Source organism: Trachurus japonicus, chromosome 13, assembly GCF_045865225.1.
Source record: "Trachurus japonicus isolate A0001 chromosome 13, Traja_1.0".
Classification (NCBI taxonomy): Eukaryota; Metazoa; Chordata; class Actinopteri; order Carangiformes; family Carangidae; genus Trachurus; species Trachurus japonicus.
This window is the reverse complement of record NC_140919.1, coordinates 42067021-42082648: the sequence shown is the minus strand read 5'-3', so window position 1 is coordinate 42082648 and position 15628 is coordinate 42067021. Positions and strand designations below refer to the sequence as shown.

Below are 15628 nucleotides of genomic sequence, written 5' to 3'. Positions count from 1 at the left end.
AAAAGGATTTGTAAACATGCAAACAACCCAGAAGAACAACTTCTATCCAACTTTCTCTCTCCAGTGTGTCAGAAATGACTGTAGTAGTTGTAGAAGTTGAACCACAATAGCCGTATCAGCACAAATAGCCCAAATGATTACATTTAAAAAGAAATTTAATTCAGTTTTAATTCAAAATTTAAAAATAAAATTTAATATAGAATAAAATATAAAATTGTTTAAAAAAGGTATGAAATAGTGTTCATCACATGCATAGTTGCACTACTCCCAGAATGCAATGCTTCACTTTTGACATCTGACATTGGTGAGGCATAATAATTGTATTGTATTCATACAGAATGAAGTTTATGAAGTTGTTTTTACATAACCTGTTGCAGTCAGAAATACCTGAATCATACTCAGGCCACTCGAGGCTTTTGTCCCCGTAGAGATATAGCCTAAATACATTTATCCCTCAGTATTTCAAGAGAGAGATACTGGGATATTAAAAACTGTTCACTCGTCTTTGCTCATAGAGTTCAGTTGTAAACCAGAGGACTGTTCACAACATATTGAGGATGTTTGGATATATCAGAAAATAATAAAAGTGCTTAAGGCTTAAGGTCCCTTATGGCGGTTTTCCACTAGCACGGCATGGCTCTACTCGGTTTCTTTGCTTTTCCACTAGCCCCTAGTACCTGGTGCTTTTTTTGGTAAAGGTGCGTTCAGACGAGTGAGTTTGGAGCTGACGAGAGGATTGAAAGACGAGACGAGGCGAGACGACGCGGCCGTAGACACTGACTGTCCGTATGTCACTGACTGACTGAGTGATAAAGTTGAGTGAGGAGTTCCATCATTGGACCGTTGGAACGACATGTGACCGGTTTTTACTTTTTAAAAATAGAGAACCGAAGCGGAAGCAGGAAGTAACGGCGCCATGGGTCCTCAACTCGAAAAAAGTCTCCATAGTACAAATGAACGGGACTCCAAGTTTTATTTTGTGATCCATTTGAATTGTGCCATGAGAAGAAACTCTGTCCTCTACCTGTTTAAAACATCACGTTTCATGAAGAGAAATCAGCAGTTTGTTGTAAAACTATTGTAGAATAAAATTCCGAAGAGTCCGTAACCAGAAAGACTACAGGTGGCGTAGGTGACGTCACCATGGCGACCACATGGCGTCCTTTCCCGTGTCAGTTGGTGACGTATTTTTTGTGGGACACAGATCTGTAGTCCTAGAGCGTCTTCACACTAAATACATTCTTCTGTTACTGTTTTATGATAAACTGCTGGTTTCTCTTCATGAAACGTGATGTTTTAAACAGGTAGAGGACAGAGTTTTTTCTCATGGCGCACTTCAAACGAATCACGAAATAAAACTTGGACTCCCGTTCATTCGTACTATGGAGACTTTTTTCGAATTGAGGTCCCATGGTGACCGTTACTTCCTGCTTCTGCTTCGGCCTCTCTATAGTAGTCCATGTGTCTAGGTCAGGGGCACATTTTCCCATGATTCCACAAAGACTCGCACATAAAGGCTGTACAATATACAAAAAAAAAGAAAAAAAAGATGTGATTGTGATCATTTTGGCAGACAGAGATTTCAGTTGTTTGTATTTGTATTTTCACAGAACAAAATGATAAATATGACGATCTCTGTACACACACACACAGCAGCTCCTTTGTGTGTCTGCCGTCGTCTTCCAGCTGCAGCCACACGAGGGCGACAGAGCCCCGAGCCCGTCTGTCCTCTGTCTTTCTGTCTGGGCTGTTTGGGTTTTGTTCTGTTGTTCTCTGCTCGTGCTCCCTGTCAGGACTAACCAGTAGCTGCTGCGGTTTGACCTGCGTGTGGTTTCGGTGTGTCTGCATTTTCACTCTGCCCTCTCTCGCCCCCCCCCTCTTTCATCCTTTTACCCTCTGCAACCCGACACTCTGTCCTCTTTCCCTCCTTATCATCTCACTCTCCCTATTTCTCCTTACCCCCGCTTCCCATGCACTCCCCTCCTCCCCTCCTCCCCTCCCCTCTGTCCTCTTTTTCTTTTTTTTGTCTCTAGGCTGAAGATGATGTAGTTCTCCTGGCTGCTATTCCTCTGGCTGTGCTCGACTCTACCCTCTGCTGGTGGATATCCGTTACTGCACCTCCCTCTTTTTAGTGCCACCGAAAAAATGTGTTTTTCTCTCTTCTCCTTTTTCATTTTTCCTGGTTTCTGCTTTGTTTGTCTTTGTGTATCTGTCTGTGTTTAACAGAGGACATGGTCAGTTAAGGCGAGACACTGCAGGCAAAAACATTAGTTTTTCGTACACTGATCAATTTTGTGATTTTGGGCTATTTTGCTTTCATGACCTGTCTTCTTTCAGACTAGTGCAGAGAAAAGGTAGATAATCCACATTAAGGTGGTTATTTTACTTCATTTTGTCTCTTTCATCTGTAGATTTCCCCTAAATTCACCAAAAGTTTGCATTTTACCGCGGCGTACTGCACCGTGCCTGTTCATGTCAGGTCTCACTATAAAGCGCTCTCTCATTCGCAGCCTGATTTATTAAACACTTTACTCCTAAAAACAAGGTGAAAATGTTTTTTTTTAGAGCTGGTGACAGTACTTTTTCTCATTTATGGAGTTATAAAAAGAGATATCCAGAATCTCCTCTATTAAATCTTTTGACTTTAAAGGGATAGTTCAACATTTTGGCAAATTGGCCGATTGCCATAATCCCTGTAGTCATAGCAGTAGGTTTGTTACTTTTAATTGTCGGTGCGAGCTGTTTTTAGAACGGCGGAGCTGCTCAGAGCTACGATACAGAGGCTCTCATAGCGTGGTGAATGTGCAGGTCACAACTTGTCCACCAGAGCGTTTTGGAGTTGTTGGATTGTGTATTTGATGAGTTAGATGAGGGAAACCAAGAAATCCCATAATGAGCCTCCGTAGCGTAGCTCTGAGCAGCTCATGGCTCTGCTCCGCCGTTCTGAAAACAGCTTGCACCGACAATTAAAGGTAACGAACCTACTGCTATGACTATAGGGATTATAGCAATGGGCCAATTTGCCAAATGTTGAACTATCCCTTTAATATGTCAACAAAATTTCTTTTTCATTCATGATCCTCCTACATATTGATATAATAACAGATTCTAGATTCTTTGAGTCGCCCCTATCACAGTTTACCAACTAGCCTTATGCTAGCTTGTTAAATTCAACGAGACAGTTGCAGCAGCGTTATGGCAGAAAAGAAGGAGCACTATGTATTCCTGCACTCCAGCTGTTTTTCTAGAATCTCATACTCTCCCTTTAAATGCTCTACTTTCATGATATAATATCACCGTTGCATGAACTTCTCACATTTTCCATAAGTTTCACCCGAAAGTCAATTACCCCTATCCTTTTGTGAGTAGTGTATGTATGTTAGTTCACTTGTAGTGTCTCGCCTTAATGTGAATGTCATGTAATAAACACCTGAATTAAGTTAGTGAGTTAACTTATGTTTGGCTGCATATTTCAAATGTCTGTATGAAAAAGTGATAAATATTAGAAGTGATAGATGAACACGATATTCATCCTGTAGAAGGGACCCACAGACTGTCGGTGCTTCTCCTCTCATAGTTGTGTCTTCCCTCCTTGAACGCTGTCGCAGACCAAACAGCTAACCGCTAACAGCTAAGTTTTGTCTTCACTCGGGACCTAAACTCAGTAATGTAATGAAACGATGAGTTTGTTTTCACTGTGGCTGCTGTTTCCTTGACTGTGTGGTCACATCTTCGTGAGTCTGGCTCAGACCATGAAGCTGCTGCGGCTCAGGAGGAACGTGGTGAAGCTCTCCCTCTACAGGCACTTCACCAACACACTCATCTTTGCCGTCATAGGTATGAAAAATACTCGTGAGTTTACAATAACGACATGTAATCATCATAATAACACATTTCAGGTCTTTAAAGCGTGTTTGTGCTTGTGTTTTTCAGCATCCGTCATCTTCATCATCTGGACAACCAAGACCTTCAGGATGTCTAAATGTCTGTCTGTGAGTATACGTTTATTTTTCTAGAAAGCTTCAGTGGAAAAGCTTATTTTTGTGTTAATAGATGTATTTGTGTTCTATTGATTATTTATTTTTGTATGTTTGAAAGATGAACACTCATTGGCTTAATGCATTACAGTAAATTCAAAATTTATATCAAAAGTAGCTGTCTGTAGTTGATACTGATGTATTGTAATCATACTGTGGTTGATGGGAGTAGATGTAAGAAACATTTTGCAGATAGTTCATTCCTTATTGTGTAAAAATGTTAAAAAAAAACAAAAAAAAACACAGACTGCATATATCTGGAAACTATTATAAATAATAACTAGTTAACTAATCCTGAAAATCTGTGACTGACTGAGTGATAGAGTTCCCCCATTGGTCAGTAGCAAGCCATTTGACTGAGATTTAGTTTACCCATTGGTTTGGTCTCTTTAAAGCCCAGTTTTTAACTTATTTGGCTTTTTATCAGCAAAAATCAAACATGTCTTTCATAAATCTGTATTTGACTGAAGGCGAATCACAGCTACCGTATTTTCCGGACTATATGTCGCACCTGAGTATTAGTCGCATCTGCCTAAAAATACGTCATGAAGAGGAAAAAAACATATATAAGTCGCACCGGTTTATAAGTCGCATTTATTTTTCAAACTTTTAATTAATAGCCAGGTGTCATATAATGACCAGGCTTTGTTTAAAGGACCTTAAAGATGAGCCACTGAATGAGGAGGGATTTAGAAATAAAAGCCGTGCTTCCCTCTTGTGGTCATAGCGTAGGGTTTTTTTAAAATATAAGTCGCTTCTGAATATAGGTCGCATGGCCAGCCAAACTAGAAAAAAAACGCGACTTATAGTCCGGAAAATACGGTACATCCAAATGAAAGCTTTCTGGTTCCTTAGAATGAGTTGTTACAAGTCGTTACAAATACATAAGTGGGCGACGCACCGAACCGAGGCGGCCATGTTGCATCGTGACCGTAGGTAACCACGGAAACGGCCCGTCACCACTGTGTAGTGTGAGGAAGGACGGAGGCACTGGTGTTGCATTCAGGTGCAGTCAGGCAGACGGCCGTCGGCAAACCAACCGGATGTCATTTTACTTGACAATACCACATCACCATGACAACATATTGTCATGTCTGTATTGTTTCATCCAGCGTCTGTTGTCTGTCTGACGTCTGCCCGATTTCACGTGAATGCAACATCAAGAATACGTTCCGATATGCAACCGCACCGCTAGATGGGGGGAATTCCTACGTATTATACCTTTAATAATAAGTTGTTTCTGTTGTACAACTATAACATTTGGCAGAGAGTATCTTGACACATAGGGGGAGGCATGAAAAAAAGATTCTGGGGTTTGTTGCAACTCAGTTTTAAGATGTCACCCTCAACATCCCAAAAAAGACCAAAAAAAGTACTGTTCGCCTGACAAATTCTCATGAAAAGTATTATTTTTCAGCACTTTATGGAGAATATCTATGCCTAACATGTATATAGAAAACTTCCTTAATTCATAAGCTTCCATTTGAGTCCCAGATAGCCTTTCTACTAGCTACTGGAAAGCTACAGGCTGCCTCCAAACAATGCAACACCTATTGTGAAAAACTACTGTGCATGTTAACTGGCCTGATCAGAAACCATTCTATTTCTGGTTTCCCCAAAGTGAACAGACAGATAGAGAAGACCGTTGGCCACAGCAAGTGGGGCTTTGGAGATAGAAAGGCCAGCAAAATGACCCAAGAAAGGGGTTTTGGCCCCTGTAGCTTTCCAGCAGCTAGTTGACCGGGTTGTCCACCCAGGTTTTAATCCTTCAAGTTCCTACATATCATTTCTGGTGTCAAACCTTTTACAACGCTCCGTGTCCGTTTTTTTGCTTTGCCTCCTGGGTATAACAGAATCTTTATTGAAGACAAGTTAACATAAAAAAATAAATCTAAATGAATGAGTGTGGAAGTGCATGGGTGCAACGTTGTAAGGAGCAGTAAAAAGAAACCAAGTGCTGTACAAAAGCCAAACAAGGCGAGCACAGCACAAGTTTTAATGGACTACGTTTACGTTTAAAGTTGTTGCTTCTACTGAAAAGAGAAACATAAAAAGTTTCATTGTGAACTCGGCTGCATTCAAACCCTGTGGATGTGATCTGGAGTATTTCCGTTAAACCCGTCTTTCTTTCTTTCTCTCTCCGTGTGTGTGTGTGTGTGTGTGTAGGACTGGAGGGAGCTGTGGATAGATGACGCATTCTGGCGCTTCTTGTTTTCCACCATCTTATTGGTCATCATGTTCCTATGGCGACCGTCGGCCAATAACCAGAGGTAAGGTGACGTGCGCCGAGGTTGTTGCTGTTACTTTGCTGTTACTTCTCTGTTTTCAACTGCAATAAAGCCAATTTGTCTGTGTGTGTGTGTGTGTGTGTGTGTGTGTCTGTGTGTGTGTCTGTCTGTGTGTGTGTGTGTGTCTCTGTGTGTGTGTGTGTGTGTGTGTGTGTGACAGGTACGCTTTCAGTCCTCTGGTGGATGAAGAGAGTGAGGAAGAGGAGAAGGAGCCCATGATGAACGAGGCTTTTGGTCAGAAACTTTCATCCTTTCCTCTCTCCCTTTGTACCTCACCTCTCTCTCTATTCCATCGTTCATTAATTGAATAAAATCTGTTAATTCATTTCAGTCCGTTTTACTGCTTTATACTACCGCTTTATTTAACAAACTTTATTTCTTATTTCTCTGTGTTTGCGTTTTAGAGGGGATGAAGATGAGAGGAATGAAGAATGAGACCAACGGTACAGTCAAACCCAACAAAGTGGTGAGTCATGATTAAATGCTTTCAGGCCCAGGCCCGGTCAGGCTCAGGTTATAATATACATGCACTTTGTTACATGATACATGCCAGCACAGCCAACCTAAAGGGATAGTTTAGCATTTTCGCAAATTGGCCCATTGCCATAATCCCTATAGTCATAGCAGTAGGTTCGTTACCTTTAATTGTCGGTGCAAGCTGTTTTTAGAACGGCGGAGCAGAGCCGTGAGCTGCTCAGAGCTACGCTACGGAGGCTCATTATGGGATTTCTTGGTTCCCTCATCATCAAACTCATCAAATACACAATCCAACAACTCCACAACGCTCTGGTGGACAAGTTGTGAGCTGCACATTCACCACGCTATGAGATAATAACGGAGCGTTATGAGACAGAGTTGTTTTCGAGGTAAATTCATGCAAAACTGCCGATGTGCGTTCCCGTCGGGGGCAGTTTTCAGCAAGCAGTCTCTGCATTTGCCTCAAAAACATCTCTGGATCGTAGAGAAATCCCATGAGCCTCCGTAGCGTAGCTCTGAGCAGCTCACGGCTCTGCTCCGCCGTTCTAAAAATAGCTTGCACCAACAATTAAAGGTAACGAACCTACTGCTAAAACTATAGGGATTATGGCAATGGGCCGATTTGCCAAAATGTTGAATTATCCCTTTAAGTCAGACATGGGCCCATTAATACAGTTAATACAGTTAATGGACTGGGCTCAGACAGAACTCACATGGGTCGGGCTGGTTTTGGATTGAATCGTGTGATTTCGTTGTTTGTTTTTGCAGGACGAGGATCTGAAGTGGGTGGAGGAGAACATCCCATCATCGATGGCCGACGTGTAAGTCGTCATGAGCACGAAGTCAGCCCAGCTCTGTAGAGATGTTCTATCATAGATGAGCACTGTTTATCATTATTGCCATTGTGATGCTGATGCTGAGCGTTGTTCTCTCCACAGCGCCCTGCCCCCCCTGCTGGACTCTGATGAGGTAAGATGTCTGCTTTTCTCACGTCGTTAGTAAACTGTCATGTAACCTCACACAGACAGGAGGTTACGACTCAACATGAGCTGCTGAGAATTCAATAAATAGAAAACAAGAGTCTTTTAGTGTGGATCAGTGTCGGTTGTGTGATAGATTCAGAGTCAGTACATTAGATAGAGGTTCTACACAGTGTTCTACCTATTTTATTTTGTCAAATCACTCTTAATGTCTTTAATCTGGAAAGAACTGCAGTTGGAGACAACTGAAAATCAACTCAAATGTGCAGACAAACGCACTAAGACAGTCACATACTGTATCTTTTTTCAGGTGTTGTTTGATTGATTGAAACCTTTATTTATCCCCGTAGGGAGATTCAGTTGTCTTAAACAGCAACAGTTAAAAAGGGAGGCAGACAGATAGGTTAAAGAAAGCGAATTAATTAATACAGTTCATAAAAAGGACAGCATAATAGAGGCATAACCAGATACTTCTAAAAGTATTGAAGTGCCAAGTCTGTGCTAAATGCCATGTCCATGGCTCAAAGTGCCAAGTCGGTGTGAGGGTACTGAGTTAAAGTGTCGGTGCAGGGTGCAGCTCTCCGTAGGGCTGTCAGAATTGCTCCAAAATGACGTTCGAATATTCGCTTTAAAAAAAACACATAGGTTCGAATCATTTGAATATCTGTATTTGCACATTATGTCAATAACAATAACAGGATGAGAGGAAATATTATATCAGTGTCTCCCATTAATTAACGAGACTGTTGGGCCCGCCATAGTCTCTCAGAAAAAATCCATCTACTGACCAAAATCTGAAGTATTTCCAAACGGGGCTTTATAGGTTACTTGGAGTCCAAACCTCTCTCTCTGCTGCCGACTTGGCATTTAGTGGATTGTTAAATGTCAGGGAGAGACGGATGTGCATCACCTGCTCCTAGAAAACTACCTGAAAACAGCAGAAATACACTTAACTGACTTCTAGAAGAAGAAGAGAACATGGTAAAACAGCAAACGATGACAACCAGTTGACTTTGTTCATACTTAAAAAGGTAAAAGTGCAGATGAGTCATTTTCACATCGTAGAATGTTCGATCTCTTCTGTTGTACTGAGATAAAGTATGAAACAATCTCCACACGAACACACACACACACACACACACACACACTTATCACGAGTGTGCAGCAGGGGGCAGCAAAGAGCCAGCAGAGAGCATCAGTTGCCACGGTTACATCATCCAGTTGTTTATCCTCTTCTCTTGTTGTCATGGCGAGCGGGACAATGTGGCGGTGCTGCAGCAGCTTAACGCATCAATCTTGATCACAAAGATGCATCTAAGGAATCCCATGATTTATCTGCTGGAAACAAGCGTGTGTGTGTGTGTGTGTGTGTGTGTGTGTGTGTGTGTGTTAAAGCTGCTTGTGTTTATTTTCTCGGACCATTTCCAAAATTATTTACTCTGATCTCTAGGCACATGCTTTTTTAAGTGATCCAACAATCACTGAAGTGCCTCTTATGTAAAATCAATTTCTTATGTAAGCTGCTGTACGCACACTGAGAGATATTAAATCCATAGAAAATAGAAAATAGTCCTCGGTCCTCACACTGATGCCCTGTGTGTGTGTGTAACCCTGTGTGTTGTAGGGACAGAATAGAACAAGGTTTCTACCAGGGCTGTCAATCTTCCCCCCTAATACTTCTTATGTTAAAGGGACATTGTGTAACTTCCCCTGTTATCTACTCAGGAAAATCGATTATTTCGTTCAAACGTGTATTGTTTTGCCTCGTGCTGACGGACCGCTTGTTTACATAGAGGCTTGTTCATGCCGTTACGTGCAGCCACAGCGGCTGTCCGTCTGCCGTCTGCCCAATTTCACGTGAATGCAGCATGAAAAATACGATTGAGTTGCTTGCGAAGTAATTCCTACACAATGTACCTTTAAATATTCAAATTATTAATGTGTGTATCTTTTTTTAGCTCATTAAATACACCTATACCAGCTTATTATTACATCCCACGTCCACTAAAGGGCATTCACACCAAATCTGTTATGTAACATTTGCAACACATTTAAGTTTTAACAACTCAATATAAAACTTCAGGACGGGAAATCAAAATATATTATACGTGGTGGTCGATCGCAGTTGATCCGTGATCGGCACGTAAATGGTCCGCGGATCGTTCGCTAGAAAGAACACGCGCCGCCACGCATCGATAAAACGAACCCGCATCGCCCCAGCCGAATTAACGGGCAATAAAAAAAAACTCCATACGTAAATTTGAAGCTGCAGCAAACAAAATAGTTTGTTTTATCAACATGTTTAACTACCCCGGACGTTGCAACGCACTACGTTAATTTGCATCGTTGCGGAAGGAAAACTGTCATTCGAATGTCCGTTTTCATCTTCAAATGTTCTCATTTTGAAAATAATTCAAATTCTGTTTGAATAGCGAAGTTGGTTGTGACAGCCCTAGTTTCCACCAGTACAGAATAATGTTTAAGTATAATGACGAAAACACACTTTTTTCCCCATCACGTCAGCCTTTTCATGTTTTAAACTGAAGCTGCTTGACGTGAGGAACGACCAGTACGACCAGTTGAACACATCTCTCTCATTAGCAGATGTAACGAAGGGGAAACGTTTGCATGAACCTCCTAATAATCACGTCCTGATGGCCGACTGTGTAATCCACTCTGGTTATTTAAGAGGGATCTCAACCCAACCTGCTCATTATCTCCAACTATGACAAATTATGTAATTGATCCTGATTAAGGAGGGACGTTGCCTCGGCCTGCCACCACCCCAGTCATCGCCCCAAGGGCAATCTCCCAGTTTAAAAATGGCACAACTCTGACCTACATGTCACCTTTTCAATTTGTTTGAGCAAATATTATTGAAAAAGTGCATTTGTTGGTGACTAAATACAGCCGTGAATTAATTACCATAACGTATAGGTGCTAGGGATGTCACAATTACTTGTTTTCACAATTAATCGTGGTATTAAACGCCACAATTAATTGATCATAAAGATTACTAAATACCGTTACTTTCACAAAAATTTGATGTTGGAACCTTATTGGCAGATGTGCGCCTAAATAAAGGTAAATGCTCAGATACTGGTCCATTTATCTAATGTAACATTGAATCGGTAGGAATTTAAATGTTAGCGTGTCATTTATAATAAAAAAATAAAAATAAACACAAACATTTGGTATAGATGACAATTTATGACCTGAATATTTCAAACATTTCCCCTGGGATTAAGAATTGGACATATATTAATAGGATACTTGAAATATTTTGTGTAAACAATGAGTAATGTAATTATATATTGACTATATTTGATTTTACACATTCATAGTGTTGTGAAATTAATTAGTGCATAATAATCGTGATAATCGTAACACCGTGATTATTTCTCTGACGATAATTGTACCAAGAAAATGTATAATCGTGACACCCCTAGAGCTGGTGCATCTCAATGAATGAGAATATCATGGTAAAGTTCATTTATTTCAGTAGTTCAATTCAAACAGTGAAACTCATATGTCTTTATATTTCTTTTAATCGTAATGATTATGGTTTACATTTCATGAAAACCCAATATTCAATATCTCAAAAAATCAAAACATAGTGAAAAAGTTCACTATTGTAACCTAATGGCGTCTCACTCTAATCAGCTGATCAAATTGAAATAAAACCAGTTTTTCCTCCTCGGCATCCCCCATCCATCATGTTACTGATTTTGACATCAAATATGAGTATGTTGTATTAATTCTGCAAATTTCCCCAAAACACATTTGTCTTGGTTTGGTTGGCACCTCCCTCCCCATGCACTTCTCCATCAATCTACATAAAAACATAAATCAGTATTGAAACAAAGAAGCACGGCGGCTCCTCGTTAAAGCCGGACAAATTGGCTTCTTCATGTCGACCGACCGTGATCTCATCCTTCACTCATCTGTTTACAAAGGAATCAGCTTAACGATGTCGACCCCCTTCGCCGAGGGAGGGGGAGGGGGAGGGGGAGGAGGGTGGGGGGAGGGGGTCGGTAGAAGACTGAGGATGGCGTGATTCAGAAAGTCTGAAATACTGAGCTGTCACATCCATGAAATAGCCTGGAAACTGAATAAAGATGGAGAGGAAGAGGGAAAGAAGAGGAGTGTGTAAGGATGCATCAGGGAGGCCAGAGGTTTGTCAGGGATTAAAGCAGAAGTAAGTGATATATTTGTGTTAATCTAAGTCTTAAATAGTTGTATCTTCCGACAGCAATCACTTCTATAGAGTGTTTGGTCTGAAACACGGGTCTGTCAGTCACTCTGCTCTGCTCTGAGCCCAGGAGAAAACTTTCCTTGTATCCTACAACCTTTATCCAATGAGGAGAGAGAACGGCATAAAGGGGCAGTCCTCTCTGTGTGTGCAGCCAAGGGATGCGCCTGAATGTGGTGACGTAGGGACGAGGACCAATAGATCCATGACGAGGGCGGGGGCTGCTAACTCCATCTGCTGACAAGACGTTATGGTGCGTTCAAGGCAACCCGTAACTCGTGTTTTTCCGACCTGTGAACTCGTACCAGTTCGATCTGGTACGAGTTCACGGGTCAGAAGTTACGAGTGGCTGTTATAGTGACTTTCACAGGTAAAACAGGTCGGAGAAACACGAGTTGCGGGTTGCCTTGAACGCTACAAAGTCGTAAGTCGTGACTTGAAGCTGTAATTTACGGTTTCAAAAGCCTGCCTGGAACGCAGCATTAGCCAAAACGACCGGATCGCTTACTTCTGCTTTAACAGAGGCATTAATAAACCTCGTTGCAGCCAACACACTCTCACATCGGCTCGGTTTGTCAGTTAAACACCAGAGATGCAGCCGGCAATGACAGAGGTGCCTGTGAAGGAATGATCAACTTTGTCTTAATAGACACATACAGTCCATACGGAAAGTATTCAGACCCCCTTCAGTTTTCCACCATTCGTCCTGTTCTGTTCTGTGGCTCATTCTGTGTTTGTGCTGTCATTATGGGATGCTGAGTGTAGATTAATAACAATTGTAGGCCTTCATACAAGAAAAACATGGAAACTGAGGAGTTTTTCCAGTGTTTTAAAGGTCCAGTGTGTAATATTTGTCAAGTTTTATTGGCAAAATCTGAATCTACTACCAATGAATATTTTGTATAAGTGTATAATCGCTATAAAATAAAAACCTGTTTGGTTTTCGCAGCCTTATAATACTTCTTTTAAATATATAGCAAGGGTCTTGCTTAGAGAGTGTTGCCATCTTGCGCCGCCATGTTTGTACGGAATGGAAAATCCAGCCAACCAGAGAGCACGTTTCAAGAGTTTCACGTTCATAAATAAACAATAGAATTGTTTATTTAGCTTTCCGATAAATAATAGAATCGGAAAGCTAGATGACACTGTTTTCCCCTCATTTTACACACTGGACCTTTATATCAAATGATTCAAAACCCTGAACGTCTTTTTATGTGGATGTTATTTTTTTATGTGTGTTAAATTTTAATACAACAACACATACAAACAAACATTTGGCTCACATCCATCTTCAGATTCAAATTGGCACAGGCGAGATATTCAAGAGTCACATCCTATACAAGTAAAAAATAAATGTACAAAATAAAATAAAATTCCCATGTTCTAAGAAGAGCATCATCTTGAACTTGAACCTCAGATGAAACTTTATCCGTGATCCAACTGAGAAGCGTTTGGTGAAGTTTTCTTTTTAACTAGTCAGTGATGGACATGTCAGATATGCCATTGCCAAGAGCTGTTATTTCTATTAATAGACAGAATCTTATCAATTTCCCGCCCTTTGAGCTGCCAAACTGCTGTACTTTTTATTTTTTTTACGGATGTTAATGATTTAGCTTTGCTGTAAATGAACTGAGGGTGCTGAGGATATTTGTGAAAACTGTGATATCTCCCATTCAGCAGAAGCACCTCACAGAAATCCAACTGATTCATTCATAAATTCACCTTGCTATTGAATGGCTAGATTTCTCAGCCGCTCTTCCCTTAAAAATTCATTCAAAATGACGGTGTGTGTCTTCTGTTGCAGGAAACCATGACAACCAAGTTTGAGATGTCCAAGATGGAGTGAAAAAATGGAAGAGGAAAGACAGACAAACGGAGGGAAGACGGAGCGTTTGAAAACGGATGAAGAAATGATATAGATGAGTATTTGGTGTAGGAGGTGGAGGCGGCTGATTTAATGCACACGTGAGGAGGGATGGATGAACGGATGGATGAAAGAGGGAAAGCAGAGAAGAACGAGTGTTTGCTTTACGGAGGCAGAGGTGTCGGTGTGTGATTTAATCCCTGAATTTATGAGCTTTGTAAGCCTTGATTGTACATACACTGGGAGCAAAATCGATCACAGCGACACAGTCCCTTTTTATTTGTTCTTTTTATTGCCTGTTTGTATTTATATCTCTCTCTCTATATATATACAATATATTTTGACAAATGATGTTAATGAGGTTCTTTGCCTTCTCACCGTTTACATGCAAAAATGTGATTTTTCAAATCTTGTGTTCGTGTCGTCAGACATGTTGTGTGTTCACTGTTGCCACGGCAGTAGCCTCCCCCGTCACTGCTGTCAGGAATCCTTTTTGTTATTTTTACATTGACAGTTTTGTAAAGAGTAAAAAAGAAAAAAGAAAAAACCAAAGCTGTGAATCAGAGAGAAAAAGAACATTTGAAATGTTTTCTAATTCATATCTGTTGGAATTTAGATTTTGTCATTGAAAGTAATTCATATTGTTGCAGCTTTGGATCCCAGTGCAGTTTAGACCATTAAATTGTTCACATTGAATTTCTCCTCATACACCTACTGATATTTTTGTATTATTTTATGCTTTGGAGTGAAAGTGATTTGTTTTTCCTTTGTGTCTTTGTCTTTTCAAACAAAACAAAAAAAAGTCAGAAGGACAAAGGATTTACTCCACCTGACTAACTACAGTCTGTGGGAATTCATTATATTTCATCCACTTCCTCATCATTAGCGAACTGCAGTCATTACCCAAAGTTGTTGAAGCATCAAACAGACACACAGTCAGTGGACGCCATCAGGCCCACGACACAGGACGCTCTGATTACTGAAAAAACATCAACTTGAAAATCCTCAGTGTTTCCAGGGGACGCTAAAAGGTGGCGGACCTGACTTTTGAAGTTGAAAAGCATTGAGCAAGTGTGTAGGTTCATCGTGTTTTAAAGAGGAACTATATAAGTCTGGTCGCTTTTCCTCTGTGTCTCTAACCCTCCTCCTGGCCGTGTGCATCTGTTTACAGCGAAGCCGGCGAGAAATCAATCAGCAGAGCGGTAGATAACGTTATATATCATACATACGATATTACAACATGTATATTTGTGTAGCTTACTAATAAAAAAACAAGAGATGACTGGTTACGGGGAGCGTTTGTGTGGCGAGACAAGAGAATACCGGGGCAACAACGCTGATCTTACAAGTTTGGTTTTCAGCCAAGAGACACAATAAGTGACACACTTGTGGAAGGCAGAGAGCCGCCATGGTCCCTCGTAACAAGTTTATTATTAAACTATTAAATTATTAAACATTTATAAACCATCACAATTACTCTTAAGATGGTTAATTAAGATAAAAATGTAGCATAGTTAAGCTACAAATCCTGCATAGTTCCTCTTTAAAGTTATGTGTGCCTTTATAGTAGCATCAGTGAGATGCCCCCCACCCCACCCGTCACTTATAGTGTCAACTGGAAACACTTGAGCTGTGCAGTTTGAGGTGGATGATGCTGTTGGCTCTTCTGTAAGATGTCCATGGTGCACTGTAGGTGAACACTGATCCTTGTAAGATTAACATTTGTTTGA

At 40.8% G+C, this 15628-nt stretch overlaps 1 protein-coding gene across 1 annotated transcript in view; it reads left to right on the top strand.

Annotated features, from left to right (window-relative positions):
* LOC146976683 (Golgi-pH regulating cation channel) overlaps positions 1–14164 on the top strand; it is a 32014-nt gene extending 17850 nt beyond the window's left edge. The window contains exons 14-21 of the mRNA XM_085796598.1: positions 3731–3837; positions 3934–3992; positions 6204–6307; positions 6486–6559; positions 6730–6791; positions 7571–7623; positions 7741–7771; positions 13839–14164. Of these exons, the coding sequence (XP_085652724.1) occupies positions 3731–3837; positions 3934–3992; positions 6204–6307; positions 6486–6559; positions 6730–6791; positions 7571–7623; positions 7741–7771; positions 13839–13880 (532 nt within the window). The 3' untranslated portion in view covers positions 13881–14164. The remainder of the gene's footprint in view (positions 1–3730; positions 3838–3933; positions 3993–6203; positions 6308–6485; positions 6560–6729; positions 6792–7570; positions 7624–7740; positions 7772–13838) is intronic.
* Positions 14165–15628: the final 1464 nt, after the last annotated feature.